Source organism: Populus euphratica, unplaced genomic scaffold (genome assembly GCF_000495115.2).
Source record: "Populus euphratica unplaced genomic scaffold, PopEup_1.0 scaffold726.1, whole genome shotgun sequence".
Classification (NCBI taxonomy): Eukaryota; Viridiplantae; Streptophyta; class Magnoliopsida; order Malpighiales; family Salicaceae; genus Populus; species Populus euphratica.
In genome coordinates this window covers 64,829-91,910 of record NW_011500589.1, presented here as the reverse complement: position 1 = coordinate 91,910, position 27,082 = coordinate 64,829, and the positions used below count along the sequence as shown (strand labels likewise).

The 27,082-nt window shown below is 32.3% G+C and overlaps 2 protein-coding genes across 5 annotated transcripts; one reads left to right on the top strand and one right to left on the bottom strand.

The window, feature by feature from the left end:
- The first annotated feature begins 17,838 nt into the window (after positions 1-17,838).
- Positions 17,839-24,270, top strand: LOC105115532 (pfkB-like carbohydrate kinase family protein). Of its 4 annotated transcripts, XR_840360.1 has the most exons (13): positions 17,854-17,978; positions 18,067-18,329; positions 18,435-18,511; positions 18,625-18,734; positions 18,862-18,976; positions 19,451-19,513; positions 19,622-19,785; positions 20,219-20,280; positions 21,133-21,199; positions 23,280-23,345; positions 23,440-23,568; positions 23,654-24,069; positions 24,116-24,270. XR_840360.1 is itself a non-coding variant. In XM_011012446.1 (12 exons), the coding sequence occupies exons 2-12, from the start codon at positions 18,104-18,106 to the stop codon at positions 23,679-23,681; spliced, it is 1,107 nt and encodes a 368-aa protein (XP_011010748.1). In that variant the 5' UTR covers positions 17,839-17,914; positions 18,067-18,103; the 3' UTR covers positions 23,682-24,270. The 4 variants fall into 4 exon arrangements, 3 of the variants coding, with proteins under 3 accessions (XP_011010748.1, XP_011010749.1, XP_011010747.1); XM_011012446.1 differs by having other exon boundaries at positions 17,839-17,914; positions 23,654-24,270; XM_011012447.1 differs by having other exon boundaries at positions 17,853-17,978; positions 18,081-18,329; positions 23,654-24,270.
- A 484-nt stretch (positions 24,271-24,754) lies between these two features.
- LOC105115531 (nuclear transcription factor Y subunit C-9-like) lies at positions 24,755-25,809 on the bottom strand. The gene has a single exon (XM_011012444.1). The coding sequence runs from the start codon at positions 25,781-25,783 to the stop codon at positions 25,007-25,009; it is 777 nt and encodes a 258-aa protein (XP_011010746.1). The 5' UTR covers positions 25,784-25,809; the 3' UTR covers positions 24,755-25,006.
- Positions 25,810-27,082: the final 1,273 nt, after the last annotated feature.

Genomic DNA, 27,082 nt, shown 5'->3' with positions numbered 1-27,082 from the left:
GCTAAGATTAAGATGGACCAATCCTTATGGGGCCTGTGATATTGAGAATTCAATGAATGACAATGATTTTAAGGAAAATGGACATCGTTTGAAAGCTTACTTTGATAATTTTCCTAGTGAAAATGAATCAGCTGGTTTGAATGATCTTGTAGATAAAGGTTGATTATTTTGTTTTTCTCACATTGTTTTTGTGTTTCTTTTTGAGTGATTTTTGCTAGTTTCTCTCACCCCGGTCAAATGGCGGATAACGGTACTCCGTGACTTAAGTCGGTTCTTTCAGTTTCCCACAATAACTGATATTTGTGTATATATTTGTGCAATTCTTTGAATCTCTCTTCTAATTCTCATTTGAAAATGGACACTAATCTTGAAAAATTGAAAAAGTATTTTCCCGCTCTGCCTCAGAATGCGATTACAAAAATTTACCGTGCTAGATGTGCAAGATTGAGATTGTTAATGAATCATGGAATTCCTGAAGATATTCGTTGGTTGATTGAAGCAAAGGTCCGATTATCAGGTGAGTCCTCTAATTTCTTTATTTCACACATGCCTGGAACAGGTAAAAGCACTTTTGCAAAGAAACGTCGTGCAAAACGACTAGAAGTCTGTCATCGATGTGCTAGATGGACTTGTAATACACAATGTCGTTCTTTAGGAATGGTATCTATAAACCGTGAAGATAAAATACAATTCATTAAGGATGGCCTGAGTAAGGAGTCTTTAGATAATCTTCTATTGACTCTTGAGACGCATCCTAGTGGAGATGTGCATCGTGCAATTCATGATTTATGGCCACTATTTCATAAAGAACATGATCGACTTAGTCTTGGGAATCTGACTAAAAAAGACCCTGTTTGCCAGTTTTTAAGAAAACTGGATGGGAAGCCTATCCCCGACCCATAGAGGGCGTTTAAGCCGTTCTTGGACGTAAAACCAAGGGAAGATGTGAGCCACAATCACAACTACCTGTACATACACATGTTTTTTTTCAAAAGTAAATAAATAAATAAAAAGAGAGAGAGAGTGTGTGAGACTCTAGCTGGCCTACATATAGATGTTATGATTGCCTTTCTAATTTCTCATCTATAAAACCCTCTTTTCCTTCCTTTCATTTCTACTCAACCCATACATTTAACAAATACAGAAGTGTGTAGAAATGGCAAGTTCCTCAGGTCATCAAATAAGAAATATTTGTGTTTTCGGTGGATCTAGTCCTGGGAAAGAAAAGGAGTTTTTAGAATCAGCAAATCATCTTGGTTAGGTGCTAGCTGAGAGAAAGATTCATTTAGTGTATGGGGGAGGCAGTCTTGGGTTAATGGGAGGTGTGTCAATAGCTGCATTTTTAGGAGGTAGTCAAGTTTTGGGGGTCGTCCCTGAAGCTTTGGCACAAGGGGACATCATTGGAAAAACAATTGGAGAGGAACTTCAGGTCTCCACAATGTCGGCTCGAATGAATGCAATGTTTAACCATGCTGATGCTTTCATTGCTTTACCAGGTGGTCTAGGCACATTGGAAGAGATCTTTCATATTTCCTCTTGGGCTCAATTGCACATTCACCATAAACCCATAGGTTTGTTAAATGTTAATGGTTATTATGATAAGTTGTTGTCTTTTCTTGATCATGCTGTGGAACAGGAATTTCTAACATCTTCTGCACGACAAATCATAATCTCTGCTGCTACTGCTGAACAGTTGATTGACCAACTACAATCTTTCATTCCTGTGATTGATCCTTCCATGAGTCGCATAAATTGGTCATCTACGGGAAGCCGTAAAAAGCTTAGATTGGATTTGAGCCTTCATTTGTGAATTTTTGTGTCTTTTGGTTTTATTATTGTGTTTTGTTATTTCTTATTTTTGTTTTAGTGTGTTTCAGGTTTTGTCAGTGTTCGTTATTTCAGGTGATATCTTTTATACTCTATCTTTCTACCTTAGAACATTGAGGACAATGTCTCGTTTTGGTTGGGGGGAGAGGGTAGTAGTTGATAAAAAAAAATTGTTTTTCATTTCATAAAGCATGTGCATAATTGTTGTTACTAGGATGGCAGAGTAAAGGAGTTCTTTTGTTAAAGTGACTCTTGAGACGCATCTTAGTAACCATTCTTAACAAGGTCTATTATAATACTTCCTGAAATATTCAGGTTTACAAACTCTCGTATTGTTACCACTTAATTCTGCTCATATACTTATTTAACATGTATTCTTAAACCTTAATTTACACACACACACTTTAACATATGATTGTGGGTTGCATATTGGATTATTACATTATTTATGTTCTTTTGTTAAAGGTAACAACTAAGGGAAAGGGATTGTATATAATTAAAAAAAAAACATGAAAAAAAAGAAAGAAAAAAAAAAGAAAAAAAAGAAGAAAAAAAAATGATGATAATAAAAATGTAGATAAGTTTGGTTTCGTAGCCTCCCTAACCTAAGCAATTAAGTCCGAAGGGGTGTTTTAACACCTAATACCCTAAAGTCAACTGACTTGGGAGCTATTGGCCCAACGCTTGTTACATGGGTTGAGGAGAAAAGCTTAAGGGAATCAAACATTGCACTATCTACATATCAGTATCTGCGACCCGAGTTACTAAGCTCGTAGGGGTGTCTTAACACCTAATGCCCTAAGACCAACTGGTCTGGGAGTCATTAGCTGAAAGCTCGTTACATGGGTTAAAGATGCATGATGTTTTTAAAGTATATGTATATAGAGTTAAAAAAAAAAAGACAAAAATAGTAATCCCAACCCAAGGAAGTTAACCTTAAACATTAGAACAAAAATTTTGTTTTCTTCCAAGAAAAGCCCCATAATTATGTGTTGATACATTGAGCACAAAAGAAAGGTTTATTAATATCTTGTTAAGAGGTATTGAGCAGATATATAAATTTAATGAGAGTTTGTTTATCTGGATAGATTAATGGAAGTTAAATGATGAATACCTTGCTTTGTGGAATTTGCAAATTGTTTTTCTATTTTACGCTTTGATTACTAGGGACTAGTAATAAGCTGGTTGGGGGGTGTGATTAGTACTTAAAAGTGCATTTTTATCATGGTTTTATATCATCATTTTGCACTTGAAGTATCAATAACTCCTTAACCAAAGCATGTTTTATAATAATATATCTAATAATATAAGATACCTTTAATTTGTGGTAAATGTCTATTTTTAATGCAGGTCTATCACATAAATGAAAGGATTGATTGATGACTTTAAGAACTTAAATTGCAAGGATAAAGAGATGGCCAAACTTAGAAAAGAGATGTCGGTGCAATCCAAACCGGAACACTGTTCGGTAATTGGGTCATATCTAGAGCTATATATCTCAGATTTAGGTCCAATTTATATGGATGGAAAGGTAAGACATAGGCCTACAACTTTCATATGGAGCCCAAGATCTAAAAAGGCCATTATCAAGTCCAAATTGTAGCAATAACAAAGAAGCCCGAATCTGTCTTCCAGCCCGAGCACTGTTCGGTATTTTGGCCATATCTGGAGTTCTAGAAGTCCAAATGAGCTGAATGTTTTACACAAGAAAGCTGAGACAATTGCCTACAACTTTCATGTTTGCAACTGGCTCCAGTTTTGACGTTATCAATGACGTTTTGGGCAGACAAGAGAAGATAAGGATTGTCACCAAGTCAAGAGTTGGCCACCCACTCATCAATTAGTCATCAAATCAATAGTTCCCAATTTTGACCTATAAAAGGAGACATTTGCCATGCATTTAGGCATCTTGGTTTCCAGATCAAGAACATGCTCTTGCTTTCTCTCTTTGTATTTTTTGTACTGTTTATGCTTTGCTTTCCTTAATATCAAGTTTATGCCTTTTAATTCCTTTCCTTTGCTTCGTTAACTCTTATCTTATTTATGTTCTTATTTTGTTTATTTATTTTTCTTTCTTTCATTATGTCTAGCTAAGTTTATTATGTCAAGGTGAAAAGGTTACACTAATGGTGTAAGAATAAGTATAGTGTAAACTTAATATGGACTTTAATGTTTGATACTAACATGTTTTGTATTTGTTATCTTGTTCACTCTTTAATACTTTGCTTGTTAAATGACTAATCTTGATTTATGTTGTATAACAATTGGTACAACAAATGCTTAGCACTTTCATAGCCCATACTGTATGGTATAACCAACACCTGAGCTATGAAAGGAACTTGATTTGTTGTTAACATAAGTTATAATCATAAATGCTTGATGAAATTTACAAGTATTAACATTAATTGAATAAGATAACTAATGTAATCATGTTAACAATCTATAATCTGATTGGAAACTCCTTTGTGTGTGGTTTCCAATTGACTAATAAGAGTTTATACTATACTTGTTTGACATACCATTAGTTGATCCTCTAACCTTGACATTTATTGTTATCATTGTTAAATCTTTACGTTAATATTTCATCTCAAAGTTCTCATCTTCTTCTTCTTCTTATTTTTTTTTATTATTATTAGTATTATTATTACTATTACTATTATTATTGTTATTATTATTATTATTGTTGTTGTTACTATTATTATTATTGTTGTTGTTATTGTTATTGTTATTGTATTCTTATTTATAATTTGTACAATTAACCTCCTTGTGGTTCGACCCCGGTCTTACCGGGTTATTTATTACTTCGACACTCCTGCACTTGGGAGAAGACAACAATCTTCTGGTCGTGTCATTAATCAAACAATAATAGAAATAAATAAATTGATTAAGTAAAAAAATAATAATATATGGGGCCACATATATTAGAAATATTATCTAACAATAAATATTTTTTATTCTAAAAAACATAGTTCATCTATACAAAAGATTTATAAAAACAAATAGATAATTTAGAAAAATCTCTTCAAAAATTAAACGTATAACCAAAAAATCATCATTATTTAAAAAGAAATCTCTAAATAAAATAAAAAAAGAGAAGAGGTATTAATGTAAATAAAATAAAGTTTTTTTAATTGAAATTTTTTTAAAAAAAAAGGAAAGAAGAGGGTTAAGCCAACCCACCAAGCCCATTTCATCATGGCCCACACAACTAGGCCTTTTTTTAATCTACACCTAGGATGGACAATATATCATTTGCCATTTAAAAAAAATAGACGACATGTCGCAAGTTTTTCAACCTGTGTTTTTACCTAAAACACCTTAAAAACTATGATAAACCCGTAGTTTTGAAACCCGACCCGACGGGTTGACCTGGAACCGACTGACTTGAGGCTAGAATCAAGTCAAGTTTAAAACAAACTAAGGAAAGTCAAAACCCAAGGTGACCTAACTGACCCGTCCAGGTGACTCGGTGACCCAGTTGACCCAGCAAGACCCAATCAAAAACCTAGTTATGACCCATTAACTTTTATTTTTTTATTTTTACTAAAACGATGTTGTTTTAATTTTAAAAAAAATCAAAATTGCCCTATACGACCTAATGAATCGGTCAAAACTCGGAACCCTGGTCTTGAACCAAGCCGGGTTTAAAAACTATGAATAAATCTATTCATGGTCTTAAAAAACCTAAAAAACCCGCTCCAAAAACCAAACTCAACTCGAAACAAAAAATCAACCGAAGCTTAGACTTGTTTTTTCATGAATTTTTAAGGTACAAAAACATTCAATATGAACTCTCTTCATCAGATGAACACAAATATCCCCTATTTTGGTTGCCTGAATTAGTGTTAATGACATGTTTCTCTCTTTACCACTAGAATCCAGCGATCTTTCTCTCCTCACCCATCCAAACACCAAAAAATAACAAAAACAAACTTGTACACCAAAATGGATCTGCAATAATTTTAAGGAACCAGAATTATATAATTTGCTTGATTGTTTAAGTTGGAGGACCAAAGTGGATCTTTTTCAAAATTTACAGTACACCACTCATGTTTGTCATGTTTTTCATTTCTGTCTCCCCTCTTCCAATCCTATCATTCCATAAGATTTTGAAATCAATTATTCCTTAAATAGGACTAAATCGCCTAAAAACATTTTGAGGATCAAATTAAAAAAATACAAAATTTTGCACAATTCATCCATAATAAAATGTGAGAAGATGAACAGTAAAATATCCATAGTAAAAATCCCATGCGGGTTAGAGTATAAGGTAATATGTAGAATTTTGTTTATTATCATTAAAGAAAATGGTAAAGTAATCCAATAGCGAAAATAATTTGGAATCCCGCACATATTTTTTTCTTCCCCTTTTTCTCTCATTCTTTCCTCTTTTATCTCTCTCCTCAAAGCCACCCACCCTCCCCTCTCACTACCATCTACAACCTTTTTATCTCTTCCCATTGTCAAAAACAACCATAACAACACTTCATTACCCATCTCTCTCTCTCTCACTCTCTCCACCATGACAACTCATTTTTTTCTACCATAAAAATTATCATCATTGCCCACATTCTTGATTTAGAGGTATATTGAACACTTTTCCTCTATTAATTTGGTGTAATTTATACTTAATATTAATGTGTGTTAATTTAATTTTATTGAATATTAGGGTTTTAAATTAGAGATTAAGTTACTTAGGTATAACTTAAGTTGATAATTAGATTATTTTGCTAAATAATCAATAATTTTAGGTTATTGATTGTGAATTGATAAAATTAAATTGATAATTTGCTATTGTAGCCTGTTTCACACCTGGGCATTGTGATAACCAATTAAAAATTTCATGGAAATATATAACATCTTATTCTTTAAAGGAAAATGTCTAGTTTAAGGAGTCATTACCTAGTATTATGGTCACTAGAAACCCCAACCAGATAATAGAGATTCTATAGTACGAGATTAGTTAATTGAAAAGAAAGATATTATTACCCGTAAAGCATCTAACCTCAGGCATATTGCATTGTTGATTTTGTTTTAAATTACTAAAGGTTTGTTTTTGTTATGTTCTTATGGTATTCACATAATATTCCTGACTTTGGCATCCACGAATATTCATCTATGAATATTTCTAATTCTAGTATTGATAAATATTATGTAACCTAAAAAATATGGTATTCCTAGCTTTAACGCCACCAGTAAATAAATACACAAAATTTGGATTAAAAAAGGGAAACTATATTATTATTTTTTTATTTTTGTTTTTGTTATGGGCTGGATCTAGCTCAGTTGTATGGTCGGGCTGGATCCAAGAGGCCTAACCCAATTACTAGCCCAAACCACTAACTAGGTTTGTCATTGTTGCATTTATACGTGAATGTAACAGTAACAATGTAATTAAATGATTGAAATAGGAAAAGAAGAAGAACTTATCGAAGCATGGCTACTGCTGGCGGCGAAGCAGAGGGAGATGATCGAGCACTGCTCGCGGTTGTCAATCTAGCCTGCTGTTCACGATGGAGACGAGGTGATGGCACCAAGGAGATCTTCCAAACACTACTTCAATAGAGGCTAGAAGAATATTCGGTTATTGTGCTACTGCTGCTATTTGCTACTCTGGGAGTAGGGATCTGGTTGTTAGAGCTTGCAGTTGTTCACGGTCGGTGCAGAACTACTTGCTAGAGGAAGATCTTTTCGGTGGTAACTATCATTGTGTTGCGGTAACTGGTGCTACCTTTGCTGGGAAGAGAAGGTTTCTACTAGGGGAGCATGAGTGTAGCTAATGGAGGCATCTGGTGTTTTTGATAAAGAGAAAATAAGGAGTGACCTATGGCAGAGATAAAGGTACCCCTTTGTTGCTGTCGACTTGCACATTTACGATGGTTGATGAATTATGACTTTTGGTTATTATTTCCTGACGAGACTCTAGGGAAGAAGATGGTAGGGAATAGGTACCCAGCGGCCTGGCCTGGTCATTAGCTAGGTTTTCTTATGATGGTTTCTCTTAGATTTTCTAGTAATGCCTCCCTCCATGTTTTTTTAATGTCTCTTTTTTTTATGCACTACTATCCGTATTTATAATACAAAATTTTTATAACAAATAGGAAATAAAGTTCTAAACAAACTCATTTTCTTTTTAAAATTTAAATTTAATTAAGAATCAAATTTGAAAAAAAATAATAATCGTCCTACTCGACATCGCAGTATCCCTAAAAATAACTCGTTGAGAAGAATAAAGCTTTGACATCTTGTCCTTTAATGGGGAAAGTTCTCATTTAAGGAGTCGTCATCTAGTATTATGGTCACTAGAAACCTTGCCTGGTTAGCAGAGATTCTATGGTGTGGGATTGGTGGCAGCTAAGGAAGGTATTAGCACCTCTAGTGCACCTTACCTGAGATAAGTTGCGTTGCTAATCTTGTCTTAAATTGCTAAAAAATTTATTTATTTGTGTTATGATAATTCACTAGTAATATTCATGACTCTAGCATCAGTGAATATTTAATTACAGATACTTCCAACGCTAGTGTTGGTAAATATTCAATTCCAAGTAATTTCAACTTTGGCATTGGTAATTACTCAACTACGAATAATTCCAACTCTGGCATTAGTAAAAATTCCACTATGAGTAATTTCAACTCTACCATTGGTAAAAATTCTAGTATAAATAATTCCAACTATGACGTCGGTAAAAATTCCACTATGAATAATTCCAACTTTGGTGTTGGTAAAAATTCATGACTCTAGCGTCAGTGAATATTTAATTACAGATACTTCCAACGCTAGTGTTGGTAAATATTCAATTCCAAGTAATTTCAACTTTGGCATTGGTAATTACTCAACTACGAATAATTCCAACTCTGGCATTAGTAAAAATTCCACTATGAGTAATTTCAACTCTACCATTGGTAAAAATTCTAGTATAAATAATTCCAACTATGACGTCGGTAAAAATTCCACTATGAATAATTCCAACTTTGGTGTTGGTAAAAATTCATGACTCTAGCGTCAGTGAATATTTAATTACAGATACTTCCAACGCTAGTGTTGGTAAATATTCAATTCCAAGTAATTTCAACTTTGGCATTGGTAATTACTCAACTACGAATAATTCCAACTCTGGCATTAGTAAAAATTCCACTATGAGTAATTTCAACTCTACCATTGGTAAAAATTCTAGTATAAATAATTCCAACTATGACGTCGGTAAAAATTCCACTATGAATAATTCCAACTTTGGTGTTGGTAAAAATTCATTGCTAAAAAAAATCAGTATATATATGTTTTTATTCTTGATTATGACATTAGTAAATAAATTAGGAAAATAATTTTTTTTTTGTTTTCTAAGACATGCATAATTTCTCTTTCAATTTTTTTTATTTATTTATGTATTTTTTTGGTCTGGGTCCAGCGTAGCTCATATGGGCTGACATCATTATTATGAGAGGAACTTAATTTGTTGTCAACATAAGTTAGTATCATGAATACTTGATAAAATTTATAAGTACGATGTTAGTAAATAAGATGATTAATATGATCATGTTGATAATTTATAAAGAGTTTATACTTTACTTATCTCTAATATTATTAGTGTATCCTCTAACCTTGATATTTGGTTTTATCATTGTATAATCTTTACATTAATCTTACATCTCAAAGTCCTTTTTAACTCATCTTCACCACCATCATCATTGTAGTTATTATTCTTATTCTTATTCTTATTATTATTATTATTATATAGTTAACTTTCTTGTGGTTCGACCCCAGTTTTGCTGGGTTATTTATTACTTTGACACTCCTGCACTTGGGATAAGACATCAACTCTTTGATTGTTTCAATCATTTATTAGGACAGGGGCCTTGAACCACTGTTTATAATGGTGACTGCATCAAATTGACATAGTTGAACATTAATTTTAAAACCCCCTAACATATGCAATAGAGGACTAGTTAATTATGTATGATCAAACATATATAATAAATATGTTTAGAGGTCTTATTTCATTACTACAACTGCAATGCCTGTGATTATTCTTTCTAGCATTGTTTGAGGATTTTTGGGTCATTCTTAATTACAGCTAGCGGGCATGCTTTGTAATTATACCAACAACAACTATGTAAAGCTTGTTTAAAAAAGAAAAGATAAATTGTGGGATGTCTACTATTTCATCAAGTATATGTAGTTTAAATTGCTTGATTATTAGAATTAATAATATTTTAAATACTAACTTCTACTTGTCAATGCCAATTAATATAGCTCTGGTCATAAGAGCATATTTATATTGGACTTCCAGAGAGTCGAGGTAATAATATGTTTGACATTATTACTTAAAGACCATTATCCATTAGTTCTATGTAATAATAAAATAAAATTGATTATAGTCAATATGTTATATATATAAACTGAATGTAAAAAATATACTAAATTTATAGCGTGTCATGTCAAATGGTGTCAAGCTACACATAATGGTGTCAAGCTACACATTTCAAGATAAATCTCACTTATATCTACGAGTTTTGTCAAGATGAGTTAAAAGCACAACTGTCACATCATATATGTGTAACAAATATATTGATTTTTTTTATTTGATTGTAAATTATTTATTCTTATTTTTCTAATATAAGTTTTTCATATATTCTAATGGGTTATATGAATACCATATACAAAGGACTTGATACTTTCATCTTTACCTATATCTTATGATGGATCTGACATTTGGTTAACATATGTCCAGTTACACTGCTTCAATGTTTTTGAGATGCATTATTCAAATTGGATAATGTGAAAATTTAGATTATTTTAGAATATATTATATTATGTTGATACTAGTGATGAGCTGCACATCATTAGTCATCGAGATTAGCGCAAGGGGAAGTGATTGGTAATTTATACATCTTATCTAGATCTCTAGGATGTTATGAGAGATTGTGTTTTTAAGGAGCAACATTTAACGATTGATGCATATACCTACATGAGATGGTATCTATTCATTACACATTGTTTCTTCACACCTACCTGGTCATGTTTTCTAAGACGTCCATATAATCTGATGCATTATGTCTCCCGATATCTGAGATAAAATCGAATGGTATATAATATTATTTTACATATAATATTTTTTAAATGCCAAATTAATTTTGTTATAGATGATGACTACTAATTGATTTTTAATGTATGCATATAAATTAATTACTTTACATGTGAGGCTCAAAAAGCAACAACGGTTAACTAAGAATGTGTCGATGAGATGAGACATATTACAGCTAACATTACGCTTAATTTATGTCATGGTGTACAGCTAACATTATGCTTAATTTATGTCATGGTGGACTTTAAGAAGTTAGGGAAGTCGAGCATCTTGAAGTAGCATTAACGGAAGACAAGATTGCTTATCGTTGAAGTGTTAGGGATATTAGTCCCTTTATGAGTATCCTAGACCCATCCATGAGCTAAGATGATATTGGTCCTCATCGCATCTACATGGATATTACAAACTCATCCTCGAGTTGGACGAGTTAAGGTGATGCTTTAGACATATCCATGAGTGCTTTAGACCTTTCTACAAGTTATGATAATTATTAGATATAGTTACATGTTATTATATGTTTTGAGAATTATGAGTAGATGTATAGCTAGTTTAATTTTAATAAAATATTATGTTATGTTAATCGTCGGTCTCATTTTGTTACTTATGATTGAAGATGTTATGTGTTGCTTCTGTGAATTATATTTTGATGTTAGAAAACTAGTTATTTGAATTGTGTGAATTACTATTTTTTGGGTAAGGAGTTAATGACAGAAGATATTGTTTCAAGATGAGTCTGTTAGAGGAGTCGCATATTCTATCTATGACTCAATGTCCTAATTGTTATATAAAATACTCTAGCTGCCGATAGGATCTACGATAATCGAGTTATATAAAATATTTGCAACTCAAGTTTTGCAGATGTTAATTACAACTCAATCAAGTTTACTAAATCCCTAAATATTTTCTCGCTTGTGCTATTATACTAAAATCTTTTTTTAACCATGATAAGTTCTCACACTTTCAATATGCACAATAACCCCTAATGGTGTTATGTTAAGTTCATTTTAACTTTAATTATAAACTAAAAGAGAAGAGGTTTTTACTATGCTCATCCTCACAAAGCACTATTTAACAGTGCTTTGCTTTCTTTATTTCCCTTTTTTTTTATTTTTTTTATTAATTTTTTTTATCCTTTAATATTAGATTTTTTATTAAATTATCACACTCTCATTATATGAATCGCAGGGTTAGTGGGTGAACTCGATTGACAAAGGTTTTTTTTTCTTAATTAACTTTTTTTTTCAATTTTATTTTTTAATATTAGATTTATTGAAAATTGGACTTCATGATTTTTTTTATTCAATTTTTATTATGTTATTTTAACTTCATGACCAAGGAATAGTGTTAATGAGTTAACCTGAATTGACTCGAGTTGTTTTTTATATATTTTTTTAATTTATTTTTTTAATTTCATCATTCAACAGTACGTTGGTTGGAAATTGAACTTCATAATTTGTTTTGATTTACTTTTTATGGGGATGTCTTGGTCTCGCCATTAAGATCGCGAGTTTTGACATTTTAACCTCGGTTAAATTGAGTCATTTTTTTTATTTTCTTTAAAAAAAGTTATCTCGATTTCATGGCCTAAGTCATTATTCCTTCAACAATGAATTTGTTTTGATTGGATTGTTCATGTCTCATGACTTGCTAAAGGGTTTGACAAGTTAACCCAATTGACTTAGTTTTTTTATCTTTTTATTAATTGATTTTTTTTTCAAATCCATTATCTAAATTGTGTTTAATTGAAAATTAGGCTTTAAGATTTGTTTTGATTTACTTTTTATTAGGTTATCCCGGTTCCATGATTCATCGTTCAACATTTGGTCCTACAAAGGCTATTAGAAATTGAGTTTCACAATTGTTTTGATTTACTCTTGGGCTATCTCAGTTTCATGATCAAAGTCACAAATTCGAAAAGTTAACTTTGATTAAATCAAGTTATTTTTTATTTTTTTAATGAGATTATCTTGGTTTGATAACCTAAGTCATGAGTTTGGTAGATTAACTCATGTTGTTTTTTTTTAAGCTTTATTAATTGATTTTTTTCAATATCATACTTGAATGTGAGGATGATTTGAGATTGAAATTCATAATTTGTTTTTCATTGGATTAACTCGTTTTTATGACTCGAGTTGCTAGTTTAATAAGTTAACTAGGATTACTTTCTTATATTTTTTTAATTGATTTTTTTTTTAATTTCATCATTTAACATGAAGTTGATTGAGAATTATACTTTATAATTTATTTTAATTTTATTTTTAAGAGGTTATTATAGTCTTATACCTAAGTCGCAAATTTGATATGTTAATCCGAGTTAATCTAAGTCAATTCAATATGTTATTATTTTAATATTAGAAAAAGATATTATCTTGAAATGTTTCTCGTTAAATTATGTTTTTATGAGTTACTTTTAGACCTGCAAAGTCAACCGAATTACATTAAATCAACTCTTACGCAATTTATTTATTCATTTGCTATAAAAAATTAGAAATATCTAAATATTTTTTTATATTTAAAAAAAATAACTCGATCAACAGCGTAACACAAGTCAATGATCCAGTAAAGAAATAAATCTAAATTACTTTTTATTACTCATTTGTTTCGTACTCAAAGTTGAGGCATTTAACCTAATACATCTAGTGATTTACCAACCGGAAACCTAGGCTAGGCCTAGTTTTCTTTCAAATCATTTTGGGAGTCAAAGTTGACTCGATTAAATCTAAATGACTCAGTAATTACTCACAACCTAATTAATCTGATCAAACTCATTCAAACCCACGTGAGATTCACCCATGTTAAATCCTTTTTTTTTTTTTTGCCTAAACAACGTTATTCAACATTATTTCAATTTTTTTAATTAAAATGATATTGTTTTGTGATAAACTTTAATTGACCTCCCAATTCATAAGTTGACTCGGCAAACCCGCTACCTGAGCAAACCTGCAACATGAGCAAGTATAACCATGCTTTGTATGAGCAATTCATTTGATAAGCCTTTCAGAGTCTTTCATTTGAACATAATCTGTTTTAAGGGTTGCTTATATCATGTTAATCTTTTAGCAATATCTAAATATTTTTTTATGATTAAAAAAATATTGACCCAACCATCAATAGCATAAGTCAATGGATTTAGTGGAGAACTAAATCTACACTGACTTTTTTATTACTCTTTGTATCATACTCAAAGTTAAGTTATTTAACCCAGTACATCTAGTGATCTGCCAATTGAAACTTGGGCTAGACCTAGTTTCCTTTCAAATCATTTTGAAAATTAACTCCATCAAAACTAATCACTGATTATAATCCCTGCAACCTAGTTGAACTAATCAAATCCATATGAGATTCACCTATGTCAAATCCAAGTTTCGTTCTTTTTCTTAAACAGCATTTTTAAAAAAAAATAAAATGATTTCGTTTTGAAGGGCTAGAGTCTGAAGATTTCGATAGCAAAGAATCATCTAGGTTTTCCCAAACCATTATGCAAACCAAACATCCAAGGAAAGCAAAAGGCAGTTCCACATACCACAAATAGGAATCCATCAAGAATCCCTGGGGCCATACATCTGAAGCAAAAATTCCTTGCGCTCATCAGCAGCCTAACCTAAAAATGTCTTCACCCTTGCACCATAATTGACAAGGAAATTGAAGGCTGCATACAGTACGGGCTGCTCAAATCCTACCCTCACTAGTTCAGCAAACACTTATATTCCTCTGAATGAACACATTCGACATTTTTCTCAATAACATCATTTCCCTCCCTGATTGCCTCCGCAACATCACTAATTGCCTTCCTGATTCCCTCAAATTGTCTCTCCCATTCAAGTGCCTTCCGTTTTCTTCCTTCAACCGATGCTGCAGACTCGCTGCATTCTTTATTACAATGCTCATGGTATACACAGTTGGCATATGCTACATAGCAAATAACTTGAGATAACTTGAGCCACAGCCATTCTTCGCCTCCGACCCCAAGAATCCCACCAGTTCTCTTCATCACTGTCTTCCCTATTTTCTTCTCCCTCCATCTGCAACAACTTTATTATAAGAAAATATTTTATTATCGAAACAACTCAACAAAACCTTCGTCAACATGAAATTATGAACACAGCCCTAATCACAAAACATCCGTTTTCTTTATCAAATGCTAATTTAAGCTCACTAGATTATTAACAAAAAGGAAAACTCAAACTGATTAAGCATGTGCTTAATAATGCAATTGAAAATTCATTTTCAATTTTTTTTTGTTTGTTTTAGATGTTTTTGAATGGTTTTGACATTCTTATAACAAAACCATAAAAAAAATCTAAAAATTATCAATTGTTTTTTAAGGTGATTTTCGATGGTATTGACATCATCATACTAAAACCATCAGAAAACACCTAATCAAAACTATCGAAAAATACCTTAAAAAAATCAAATGCTACTGTACATCAAAGCAGTGAAACCCAAATGAGCAAATTAATACCTGCAGTGGCATTAACTTGATCAAATAAACATTAAATGGAAATGGGATTATCGAGCTAACCTGGGATTATTGTTGTTGTTGTTGGTCGTTGATTGAGGTTTCTTGACAGTGGAGAGACTGCTGTTGTTGCTCTTCGTGTTGTTGGGCTTTAAGGAGAAAGGGCTTGAAACCAATCTGCACAGTGAGATAGCCAAACGCTAAAGCACCTATCACCACTATACCTGACCTTATGGCATTCAGCTTCTTCTCTGCTTTCATACTCTCTTTACCCTTGACTTGTCTCCTTTCTTCTCTTCGCTCCTCTCACCACTCTTCCTTCCCTCACTCTGCCTCCAAAACCTAACCTAGAATATATATATATATTACAATAGTAAACACTATTATAATAATAAACAAACAAATAGAAACTAAAATAAGTTATTTTTCATTTATGTATATATACTTTACATTTATTTTATATATAAAAATTTATTTTATTATATTTTTAAAGAAAACAATTGATGGGACAGGGAAAAAGGTAAAAAGAAATTGAAATTCGTTTTAAAGTATTTTTAAAATATAAAAATAAATATATTTTAATAAAAAAATTTAACTCGACCTCAAATAAAAAAAATTATCTTCACAAAATTTTGTACAATATAAAAAAATCTCATCAATTTATTTTTTCTTTACCATAAAAAAATAAATTAATAGGATTTTTTTATATTATATAAAAGTTGGATGATAATAATTTTTTTTTCATTTGAGGTTATGTTAAATTTTATTATTAAAACATGTTTATTTTTGCTTTTCAAAAATTTTGAATTTATTTTTTCTTTACTTTAAATAAATATTTTTTGAAGTGATGATATAAATAATATATTTTACAAAAAAAAATATTATCTTAATATTTTTTAATATTTTAAGATATTTTAAATTTTATTTTTTTAAAATATTGAATCTGGCTTGATAGTCAAATCTAAGATCTTGGATTTGGTTATCTAGCCAGACCCAAGATCACTGGATTTAATTGGAGCAGCCAGGCTCATCATATTTTTAAAGCGGTTTGGATCTAGCTTCCAAGACAGACTCAATAGCTTTGGATTTCACTATCAAGTTAAACTCAATAATTTTTTACATATAAAATAAAAAAATAACCTTTTTTTAATAATATTTTTTGACTAAAAAAATATCAAAAGCAATGCTCATTAAGCGTTATAGTATCTTTCACAGCTCAAATATTTTGTGTTTATAATGTGATTCATAATACAATAAATTTATGTCCATAATATATACACAATATATTTCCCACACTTTTTACAGTATAATATAATTTTTTTATTAAAAAGATATTGTTGTGTTATTTTCAAAAAAATAAAATATATTTTTTTAAAGTTGATTAGTAATTGTGAGTTTGATAAGTTAATTATTTTTTTAAAGTTTAACGTGGAACTATTTTTTAAATTAATTTACTAAACTACAATAAATTTAATAACTATATTTTTAAATAATCTTAAGCTTTCTACAAATTGTTATATTTTTACTTAATAGTTTTAATAAGACATATATTTTTTAAAAAATATAAGTTTAAAAATTACAATAATACAAAACATATACATAAAAAAATAATATAATTTACTTTTAATTCATGGATACATATTTTTCATTTATTTTATATACAAAAATCTATTTTATTATAATTTTAACAAAATATTTTTTTTTAATCTATAAACAAAAATATTTTTTAAAAATACATATTTTTTAAATCATAACTATAAAAGCATGTTCTTAATTTAAAAATTGATTTGGATAAAAGGCTAAGATATTAGGGACAGCAAGAAAATCACAACGTCAACTTGAGAATTATTTTTTGTTAAAAAGATATTGTTGTGTTATTTTTTTGAAATAAAATAATTTTTTTAAAGTTGATTATTAACTTGGAACTATTTTCAAAATTGTTTTTTTTTGGTTTAACTTGGAACTATTTTCAAAATTAATTTACTGAACTGGAATAAATTTAATAACTATATTTTTAAATAATCTTAAGCTTTCTTCAAATTGTTATACTTTGAGTTATAATCAGCATAGCATCTAATTTTACTACATGATAATTCAATCGTTTCGGAACACAAGCTGTCAATCAACTTCTCCTCTTTCCATCTTCAAGAAAAAACTCTTGCTTATTAGAGGATCAAGAAAGAATGGTTTTTTTTTTTTAAAAAAATCAACTCTGGCTTATTTTTATCTTATCCTTTTAAACATTTATGTTTATTTTTCTCAATTTTTAAGCTCAAATTGTGTCAGAGAGTTGAACATTTATCACAATTAAAAGGCCTCAAATAGATGGTCAACTGTGATGGACGCAAGGATGCTTAAAATATACCCCAAAATCAAAAGTAAAAGGGCTCATTTGATCAAATCAATTGTTTAGGAGGTAATTTGTCCAAATTCTTAAAATATAGAGACCTCCGGTGATTTTTAGCCGAAAGAATAAGGGCCCACCTCACCCATGCTCACATAGAAAAAATGCAAAACCATCAAAATTCAGCTATGATCAAATCCGGTGAGTGGGCTATCTTTGGCTTCTGGAAAAATTTAAATCTCTGCAATGCCTTGATTTCTCACTGGTAAATGTTTTTAAAAATTTTCCTCATATATATATATATATATATATTCATCTTCTTGATAATTTATTTTGATGAAATTTGTTTCAAGGTTCATGTAAATAGAGTGGTGTGTGGTGAAGTTGGTGATGATAGTTAAGCATGGTATGCATTACTTAACTGTATTAAACAGTGCAAGAAATCACAAATTAGCACCTCCTCTGGCTGTCTTGAGAAGACAACAATTCTTGATAAGGGTTCTTGGAGGTAGAGGTGAAAACAGAATGCAAGGCTCAGAATTTGAGGCTGATTCTGATAACATTTTGAGGGCTATCACTCCTGCTCTTGACCCAAATAGACATAAAGGCCAAGCAGGTAAAGCTCATAGAAAAAGGCTCTTTCTTTAGTAATTTCTTTTGTTCATGTCTGGTAGTCACTTTGTTTTCCTATTTTTAGTTGTTTTTTGTGTTTTATTTTCAGGGAAGGTTGCTGTTATTGGCGGGTGTAGGGAGTACACTGGGGCTCCTTATTTTGCTGCTATTTCTGCTTTAAAAATTGTAAATCCTCCCCCCCTCTTTTTTTGGGCATTTTGCTTGACAATGTTATCTTTCAACTTATCTGAAAAAGTTCAATCCTTTAGAGTGTTTTTGATTGTTTCTTTTCTTTTCAGGGTGCAGATTTGTCCCATGTATTTTGTACCAAGGATGCTGCTCCAGTTATCAAAAGCTACAGTCCTGAGTTGATTGTGCATCCTGTTTTGGAAGAATCGTATAGTGTTGGGTATTTTTTTTTTAACCTTCCTTTTGTTTTGTTTCTTTATTGTGGGTTGCCTTTTCCTTTAGATCAATCAGAAATATTGTTGCTGAGCAGAATGCTTATTGTTGTGGAGGAATCAATGCTTTTGTAGGGATAGGGATAGAGATCCCATATCAAGAAGGGTTGTTGCTGAGGTTGATAAATGGATGGAGAGATTTGACTGTCTTGTTGTTGGCCCTGGCCTTGGAAGGGACCCATTTCTTCTGGTTTGATTTTTTTTCTTGAATAGTTTCAATTTGGTTTATAAGGGTACATTTTTAAATTACATTTCTTCCGGCTTTGGGAGTGTATTGGAATGGCTGTATGAAAGCTTTTGTAGATCAATGCAAATGATGCTTTCATTGCATGAGAATAATTTATTTGATGTTTTCTTATGGAATTCTGTGGCATCATATGTGCATATCAACTACATATCGCATTAGTCCTTTAGGTTCTGATTGATAGCTTATCTCCATGATCTTTGATTTGAAAATGAACATTTCCTGCCTTCCTATGTTTTATAATGTCATTCAATTTCAGCTATTCCATCTGCATCTATGTTCTATGAGATTCCCTCATGGCACATTCACTCATAGGCATCCTGCCATTTTAAGTTCTACGTCGTCATCATTGTTGCTTTGATTTATTTATTTATTTGTTTGTATTTCTTCAACATTCTTATATTCTAATGCTACTAACAGGATTGCGTGAGTGAAATTATGAAGCAGGCAAGACAATCAAATGTTCCAATTATCATAGATGGGGTATTTTATCTAATTAAGATATTTTCTTGATCGCCCTGTTTTTCTGAATTATTTACAGTGAGGTAGTTACCTCTGCCATTTTGACCTGATAAAATGAATATTGTCCAGGATGGGCTCTTTCTTGTAACAAACAATCTAGGACTTGTTAGTGGCTATCCCTTAGCTATCCTCACCCCAAACGTGAATGAATATAAGCGCCTGGTTCAGAAAGTCCTAAATTGTGAAGTAAATGATCAAGATGCTCATGGGCAATTACTCTCTCTTGCCAAACAGTAAGCTTTCCTGTAATTTCTTTAAATTGATGATCAATATTTTCTCAAGCACGTGACCCTAGGCAGCATCCATTATATTACTATTTCTGAATGAATTGGTCAGTGAAATTGATTATTTGATTGGCAGATTGTTGAATTGTTAACTTTTATTTTTGTCACCCATATAATCATTCATGAAAGCTAGCTTCGTGAAGATAAATCTGGTTTACTGTGATTTTACAGCATATTTATGCAGATGCAATGATGGCTTGTTGTTGAAACAATCTACATTCCCACTTCTTCCTTTGGCAGCTTTATAACTTTCAATTTTAGATTGTGCTGGAATTTGTTGGCCATGTCCAAATCCACTATATGCATATTGTAAATTTCATGTATTGGTTTGGTTTAAAGCCATTATGGAGCTTCTTTAATGCAAAGAATATTTATTGGTTAGGATTGGCGGAGCCACCATCTTACGGAAAGGAAAATGTGACCTAATCAGCGATGGTGAGATAGGTATGCAATGACTAATTTATTAGTGTTTTGCATGTTATTTTTATCCCTTTCATATATCAAAATGTTGATCTGGCATATTACGTGCTCAAATAGCTTTTGGTTTGTTACAAGGTTTGAGTTAAGAAATTAGGGTGTGCTCATTGGGAGAGTGCATTAGTGCATCCCACTTATGAAAAAATTGGAATGATGCCTGCATTCCTCTTGAGAATAACATCTGTTAATGATTGTGGTGCTGCATGAGTGTTTGTTTTGGTGTTCAAATCTGTTTTTCAAGGTGCTTTTCATATTGTTTTTCACTTGAAAAAGTATTAAATTGATGCTTTTTTAGGTGTTTTTGAAAGGTTTTGATGTGCTGATATCAAAAATAAAAATAAAAAATCTGAAAAAAAATCATTTTGATACATTTTCAATTGAAAAACACTTGTAAAAAGCACCATACACCACAATACCAAACACTCTAATGTGTCATTAGCTCACATATTTTATACGATCCATTGAGTCCCATTGAGTCCAGTGGTGTAAATTTCTAGTGTTAAATGCTCAACTCTAGTTGATCAAATTTGAATCTGAATCTTCATATTTTTTTTGGAGTGATCTTTAGGAAAGATTATTCCAAAGCCATGTCATGACTATATTTCATGGTCCCTTTGGATCAGATTGGACTTTCTAATTTTTCTTTTAATATGGCACGTGATTTGCATGTTGTTCCTAGGTTCTTAAATCACTCTCCAAATTAAATTAAAGCCTAAGCTCCCCTATGGCTAGTTTGCTGCTGCTTTCTTTTTATCCACTTTCCTTTAGTCTGTTAAAACCATGTAGCTGTTTTGATTTAATCATTGTTGAGTTATGCAGTAAAATCAGTGAGCAACCATGGTTCGCCTAGGCGTTGTGGGGGCCAAGGTGATATCCTCTCTGGAAGGTGATTGATACATTAAATTTTGGCACGTATTATTCACTGATTATATAATTTTGCTGCGAATTATATTGCTGATGTTAAATGCCACATTTTTTTCCATAGGGTTTGTTAAGGAGCTTCAAAACTATTCAACCACCTCCATTAACACACCTTTACTTACATACAATCAACTTTTCCATAATTGAAATACATTTTATACCATAACCATGCTATTAATTTTTTTTAATAAAAAAATATACCCTTAATTATTACACCTAAAATCACACTTTTCTAGAATAAAACATAGACTTCCAACAAATATTTGATTATATTTCACAAAATATTTTTCTTATCTCATTAAAGCACAATACCCAGATTTATGGGACCAAATGTCTTGTAGTACTGTCATACTCCTCTATCTCACATATTACAAAATAGATTATTTTATGTGTAATTTAGTTTTATGTATATACAGCACAATGTTTAATCTTGTATGCATTGGGAAAAAGATTATATCTTTTTCCTCAAAAAATAAATTATAAATATTTTGAAATGCATCTGTAATGTGTAGAGATCATTTAAAATGGGGCCAAGGCAATACTATAATAGGTGTAAGAAATAGAAGTTAATTAAACATAATGTTTAGCTATGGAATAAAATAACCAAAAATTATTTTTTTTATTGTTCTCGACTTAGAAAAATATAATTCAAGCTCACATATTAAACTGATTTGCAAGATTTACATAGATGCAAGAGTAATTATTAGAATTGGAATTAAATAATGGGAGGTCTAATGTATAGTGATTTTGGAAACATTTTGAGTTACAAACTCTATTTTATGTGCATCATTTAACTTCCAATGATTAAGATTATAAAGATGACACATAGAGAAACTTAGCAATTAATCCTAAAAGTCTTTTAGTAGATTTTTAAAAAGAAATTACTAAATAATATAGAACATTAGGGATTAGGGAAGATGCCAAGGGATTGGTTACCATACTTGGTACCCATCCCATAAAAAAAAATGTCAAAATTTAAATTCAATTAAATCAACATGGATTACCATTTATAAACTTGTAACCATTTCACACACGCACACGCGCACAAGTTTCTAGTTGCTAAATTCGCATTAGATATAATTTAAAAATAATTCAAGAAAGTAATAAAAAATCACAATATATACATCTAAAGAATTGAATGTAACATGTTTTGTATAAATCCACTTACTAAAATGAGTTATAAACCACTACTGTTTGCTTGCACCAATTTGAACATGGCCCATTCCAATATGTTAGGCAAACAATACAAGTCACTTGATGATTGGCCTTTTGCGTGGCCACATTTGATGTCAATGTTATGATGTAGACAAAATGAAATGTAAATCTTTGTTATCTATCTGCTTTGATTGGAACTCGCTGATCGATTCCAGAACTACTAACCAAATAAAATGAGCCACTTGTTAGGAGGTTCCTTATGTGGTCCAAATTGGTAATCCAATATTATACTGTGAAACAAGTGGGAATATAAACATCCAATATTTGTTCCTAGTGATTAGAAGAGCTTGCCCCATTTTAAAATTTCTATTTAATTAACATGAAGTATTTGATAATGGACACAATGTATGGTTTACATTTTCTATGTTACTTTCATCGAAAACAAGTTTTTTACCTAATGAAGAAAATTTTCGTGTAAATGTGATTTATTGTCTAAACTTTCATTTTAATCATACAAATTAAAACATTGCGATCTATTTCAAATATTCTAGCTAAATAACATAATTCACTTGGCACATTTATTGGAGCATGGCAACCTCTTTCTGTAGTATATGTAATTCTTTTCTTTTAGTTTTCCCTGCAATGAATTAATTTCCTTAGGGCTTGTGATCTAATTTTTCTCATGCTGCGGCTGCCCCTAATCTCTGGTATCACTGTATTGTTCTCTGTAAGTTGCCAAACCAATTTGTTCACTGTTTCCTCCTAAAATGGTCTCATCACACTCTTGATGCATCTGTATATAGAACTCATTTAAAGTCAGAAAAATTGTTATATCAATGTTAAAGACTGGCAGAGGTTATATAATGCACATCCCCTCTTATGGGTGCCAGTGTTGCAGTGTTCTTGTCTTGGGCACGCCAACTTATCTTAGCTGATGAAGGAAATTTGATTATCAGGTTATGCTTTCCACATAACATTCCATAAAGACCACTGCATTAGGGGGGGGTTTGGAAAGTGAATGACAATTTATTTCTCTTCTAATGGCTACAGTCCGAAAAATCCAACCATGTTGGGATGCATTGCGGGATCTGCTTTGTTGAGGAAGGCTGCATCACTTGCTTTTGAGGATAGAAAAAGGTCAACTCTGACTACTGATATCATTGAGTGCTTGGGAAGAAGGTAGAACTGCCCTACTGCAAGGATAGATTACCAGTGGTTAGAGATGATAAATTAAAAAACTAATCTTTTACCTTCATTCTTGCAGTTTAGAGGATATTTGTCCAGCCTGTTGATGCTGCTGATGTTAGCGAGGATTCTGTATGAAATCTCATTTCACAGGGAGATTTCCCTCAAAGCCAGTTGCTTGGTGTGACTTTGATTAGAACTTGGATTTACTATATGCTTGTTAGGAAAGAAAACCTTTTGGAGTCCAAATGAAGTCATAGAGAGTGAAGCTTGGTCTACAAGCCTTCTAACTTCCACATAAAGTACACTCGAAATAAGGGAAGTTGCTCTCTTAGCATCTCATACAAAGTGCCCTAGTAGCAATGATCCCCACCTTCTAGCAGATTTATGCTGTGACTTGGGGTGGTGCATCCTGTCATACCGTATTTGCCAGAAATAACAGAAGGAAAAGTTTCGACAGAAACTCTCTCACTCACGATAACTTGGAGAGAGCTGGTACTAGTACATCATTATTGAATCTAGTGATTAGTTGTAGAAGAAGCATAGGTATATTAGTTTTACCCAATACAAGAAACTAATCGCGTGCACAATGATAGGTAAGGTTTATGCTATCAAGTGCTAGCTGACTACATGCGAAGTTCCTGTATCATAGACTTCTCGCTAGTAGCAGTTGCACTGTCAACTACAACCGTTTTTCATATACGGATTGCTGGAGTGGAAGTCTTAAGAGCCAATGTCTTGCTCGAGCAATTATTTTGCTGCAGAAATGCCAACAATGCTTGCGTTTATGCTGCATGATGGATGCACGGTGCATCATAATTATTTGCTCGAGCAATATTCATCTTTAAGGGCTTTAAAAGTTACTGGGACGAGTTCAGATTTCAGATCAAATGCGAGAGGCTGCGAGGGTCTCCATTAGTTTTCATCAATCAAAATAGCTTACAAGTTTCCAGGATATGTTCTGTTCAGGTCATACGAGAGAAAGAGGACTGCAATGGACCCCAACTGTTTCCTCTTTAACCAATAAAAAAAAACCTATGTATGGTGGATTTCCATCGAAATACCTTAAAGCTGAGAGCATGTCCAGCTTGATAATATCGCACCAATCCAGCTGAACTTGCAATAAGCAACCAGGGGAAAAAATAGAATGGAAGCATGGATGCTTGCATAAGGATAATAATAACAAAGAAGAACCAAAAAACCATGATATTTTTATATCCCAAAAGGATTACAGTTTATCCAATTATCCACAATAGCTGAACTCGCATCCTTGACAGGATTGGAAATGATGAAATTTGAAAGAGGCAATAAAAACCTGTTAGCAAATGACATGTTATGACTTGCATACAAGATTAACCAATCAACCCCTAGCTTTTCAACCTTAAATTCACACTATCCAACATGTTTCAACTACAGCTACTGCACAGCCTGCTCAGGAATCTTCAGGTGGCTGCTGTGTTTGCTGTTGCCAAATCTGCTGTGGTACATAAGGGCGAGACTGCTGGCCATAAATAGCTTGATCCACCACAGGCGTTCCTACAGTCATCCCCGGTGCAGAGACCTGGGGTGCAAGCTGAGGTGGCATGTAATAGTAAGGAAGAGCATCAGCTGGACCTCCTACAGGAAGACTCCCTCTCGGGACTGATGCTAACACCTCATCTTTCAAATCCTCCCTTGGGACAATATCAACCAGAAAATCAAAAATATCAGTTCTAGTGATAGCTGCAGCAATGTCATTCTTTTGGAGTGTTCTCCTCTTGTTCTCCTCTGTATGATTCCAAGATCGCAAGGTCAGTTCTAAAATAAACATCTCACAGGCCCTGGCAAATATGATGGGAGCTTCAGCTGATATCATCCTTACATCTTCATCTGCCTTCATAATCTTCTTGATCCTAGCCAAGGGCAGGCTATGGTTCTTAAAATCAGTAGTCTGCTCAATTTCTTGATACTGATTTGCCCAGAAAGTTTGAAGTTGTTGCTGCAACTGCTGCTGCTGTTGCTGGTGGATGTGCTGGTAAGCAAGTTGGTGTTGAGCAAGCTGAGCTGAGGAAGCAGTAAGAACTGCTGGCTGAGTAGGAGATTGAAGGGATCCAGTTGCAGAAGGTCCCATCATCTGGTTATGTTGATATGAAGGTATGCCATAAGGAACCGGAGCTGTACTTCCAACCATGCCTCCTGCTGGCGGCTGCACATGGCCTTGCTGGTCCATTACACCAATGCTAGCTGGCTTGGAAAAGGACCTTTTATTCTACAACTTCTAGTGCAAACAACCACACACAGAAGAACTGTCAAGCTGCTTTGTAAAGACATGTAAGAGATAAGAGCATCAACTTGCAATGCCAGATTAAAGGTTCTAGCTTCTTCCTCCCCCCAGGCTAAATCGATATAAACCAAAGAACCTGAAGTCCTAAATTTAAACAATTAACACTGAAGACATCTTTAGACATCTTTTGACCATTAGAAATATCACTACCTTTAAACTAGGTTTTCCACATGCGAATCAGGATCAGGTTTACCATAAGAAAACTCCACTATGCAAGCCCATAGAACTCATTCCAAGTTCCTTCAATCTTACTGAAATATCCAAAATAACTAAATACATATTCTCAACTACACAAACAGCCACCTAGGAAAATCAATGTCACTACAAGAGAAAATCATATACCCAGAGCTCATCTAAAAACAATCCTTCTAATAAATTATGCTGCCAAAGGGCAAAACAACGCTAAAATTAGTCAACACGCACACAAGAAGTTCCTCCAGGAATTTTCCCATCGGCCAAAGCCGGTGTAAGATGATTAGGGAGTCTTGGATAAAACTATAAATGGAGCCTTTTGAAATATTTAAGAAAAATTTTAATATTTTTTTTTAAGTTGAAGCCTTAGATAATCTTCATTTTGTTCTTGAAGTTTTCTGTTAAGTGAAAATAATCTTCATTTCATAAAACATAATTGATAAATATATCTTATTTATTCTTGGGTTTTTTTTTTTTTTTTTATCAAGCATATTTCATAACAAATATACCTTTGCTCAAGTGAACCTCATCTTAAACCGACTCTGCCACCAGCCTCCCAAACATTAATAACAACATAAAGAAAATGTTGCCATCAATGTCAATCAAAGCAGACATCTGCAACTCCTTATTCCATTTAAGCTATCTACACCTCATCGCGGGCAATTAATGGGAGTGCCACCAGTGAAATAGAAGTTCTTGCTAACATACCTTAAGAAACAAAATTCAGCCCCAACCTTAACTGCCCTTCTCTAAACTCAATACAACTCACAGCCAATTCTGGGCAAGCAAACTAATGATAAATTGCAATTCATCTAATCATTGACCCGGAGTCTAGGGTTTAAAACTGAACTCAACATCAACTCAGTAACTCAAAGAAACCATAAACACACAGCACAAACACACCTAACCACTCATAACATCGATTCGAAGATAATCACATCAACTAAGAAAATCATCTGCATGCGTTTTAAAAACCCTAAAAGAAGAGAAATA

Coding starts and splice junctions, on each gene's coding strand:
- LOC105115531 (XM_011012444.1), bottom strand. CDS start 25,783: ATGGACCAGCAAGGCCATGTGCAGCCGCCAGCAGGAGGCATGGTTGGA.
- LOC105115532 (XM_011012446.1), top strand. CDS start 18,104: ATGATAGTTAAGCATGGTATGCATTACTTAACTGTATTAAACAGTGCA. Junction 18,330..18,434: donor TAGACATAAAGGCCAAGCAG/GTAAAGCTCATA, acceptor TTTTATTTTCAG/GGAAGGTTGCTGTTATTGGC. Junction 18,977..19,450: donor GAAGGGACCCATTTCTTCTG/GTTTGATTTTTT, acceptor TGCTACTAACAG/GATTGCGTGAGTGAAATTAT.